General features: G+C 35.1%; 1 protein-coding gene across 1 annotated transcript in view; it reads left to right on the top strand.

Annotated features, from left to right (window-relative positions):
• MS4A13 (membrane-spanning 4-domains, subfamily A, member 13) overlaps window positions 1-866 on the top strand; it is a 41,375-nt gene that overhangs the window by 38,081 nt on the left and 2,428 nt on the right. Inside the window, exon 3 of the mRNA XM_012643929.1 lies at window positions 656-751. Coding sequence (XP_012499383.1) covers window positions 656-751 — 96 coding nt within the window. The remainder of the gene's footprint in view (window positions 1-655; window positions 752-866) is intronic.

Below are 866 nucleotides of genomic sequence, written 5' to 3'. Positions count from 1 at the left end.
GTAACCTAAACATCTGTACCCCCATAATATGCTGAAATAAAAAAAAAAGAAAGAAAATATCTTTCCAATAGCAACAGAAGGGAATCTGCTTTATTTATCCCAGCAATCACAATCACCTTGTTTCCAAATGAAGTGTTCTTTTGACTGTTTTTGAATTTACTCATCATTTTGTGATATTACATCAATGTCTATTTAAGATTTTTATCACCACATATATAAATTTAAGTAAGTTTATAATTAATAATAGCTGTTTTAATACAAGAAGATTGTCTGATAAATCTCTTGGTGGCCATCTTACCATCAGAGACAGGAGAGTCAAATCTTACTGACTAAAGAGTTTAGATAGTGAGCTGTGCCAAGAACCCTGCAGTGAGGACATTAGTGGGAATAAAAAGTTGTAAGAAGTCAGAAAAGAATGTTGAGTGATGAAGAGCAAGGAAGGACACCACAGACAATGAACTGGGGAAATGAAAGGTAGGAAAAGTAAAGCAGAAGGCAAAGGAGCAGAAATGCCTAGGGAAATCAAATGATGAAAGAGTTAACTATTCTTATTTTCCTTCTTTTCCTCGACTCTCATACTAGGAGCTCCTCCTGTGAACGCATTTGCCTTACTAGAGATAATAATGGAAGATTTCTCCCTATTTTTTGGTTACAGAAACTTGGAAGGGAAGTTTCACGTATTTTACTGATCTTCTACCCCTTGGAATTTGCCATTGCGCTTACATACTCAATATGCAGCTGTGTGAATTTGGTAAGTGGTTATCTACTCTCTGGCAAAACAAGAGATGTTGATTTCTAGTAAGCATACTCTATGAGGAGATGAAGTGCACTGATACAATATGTTTGGAACTAATAAAAATGGAATA

This window comes from Propithecus coquereli, unplaced genomic scaffold, assembly GCF_000956105.1.
Source record: "Propithecus coquereli isolate 6110/MARCELLA unplaced genomic scaffold, Pcoq_1.0 Scaffold202, whole genome shotgun sequence".
Taxonomy (NCBI): Eukaryota; Metazoa; Chordata; class Mammalia; order Primates; family Indriidae; genus Propithecus; species Propithecus coquereli.
Note: the sequence above shows the minus strand (reverse complement) of the source record. Positions and strands in the feature narration are given on the sequence as shown.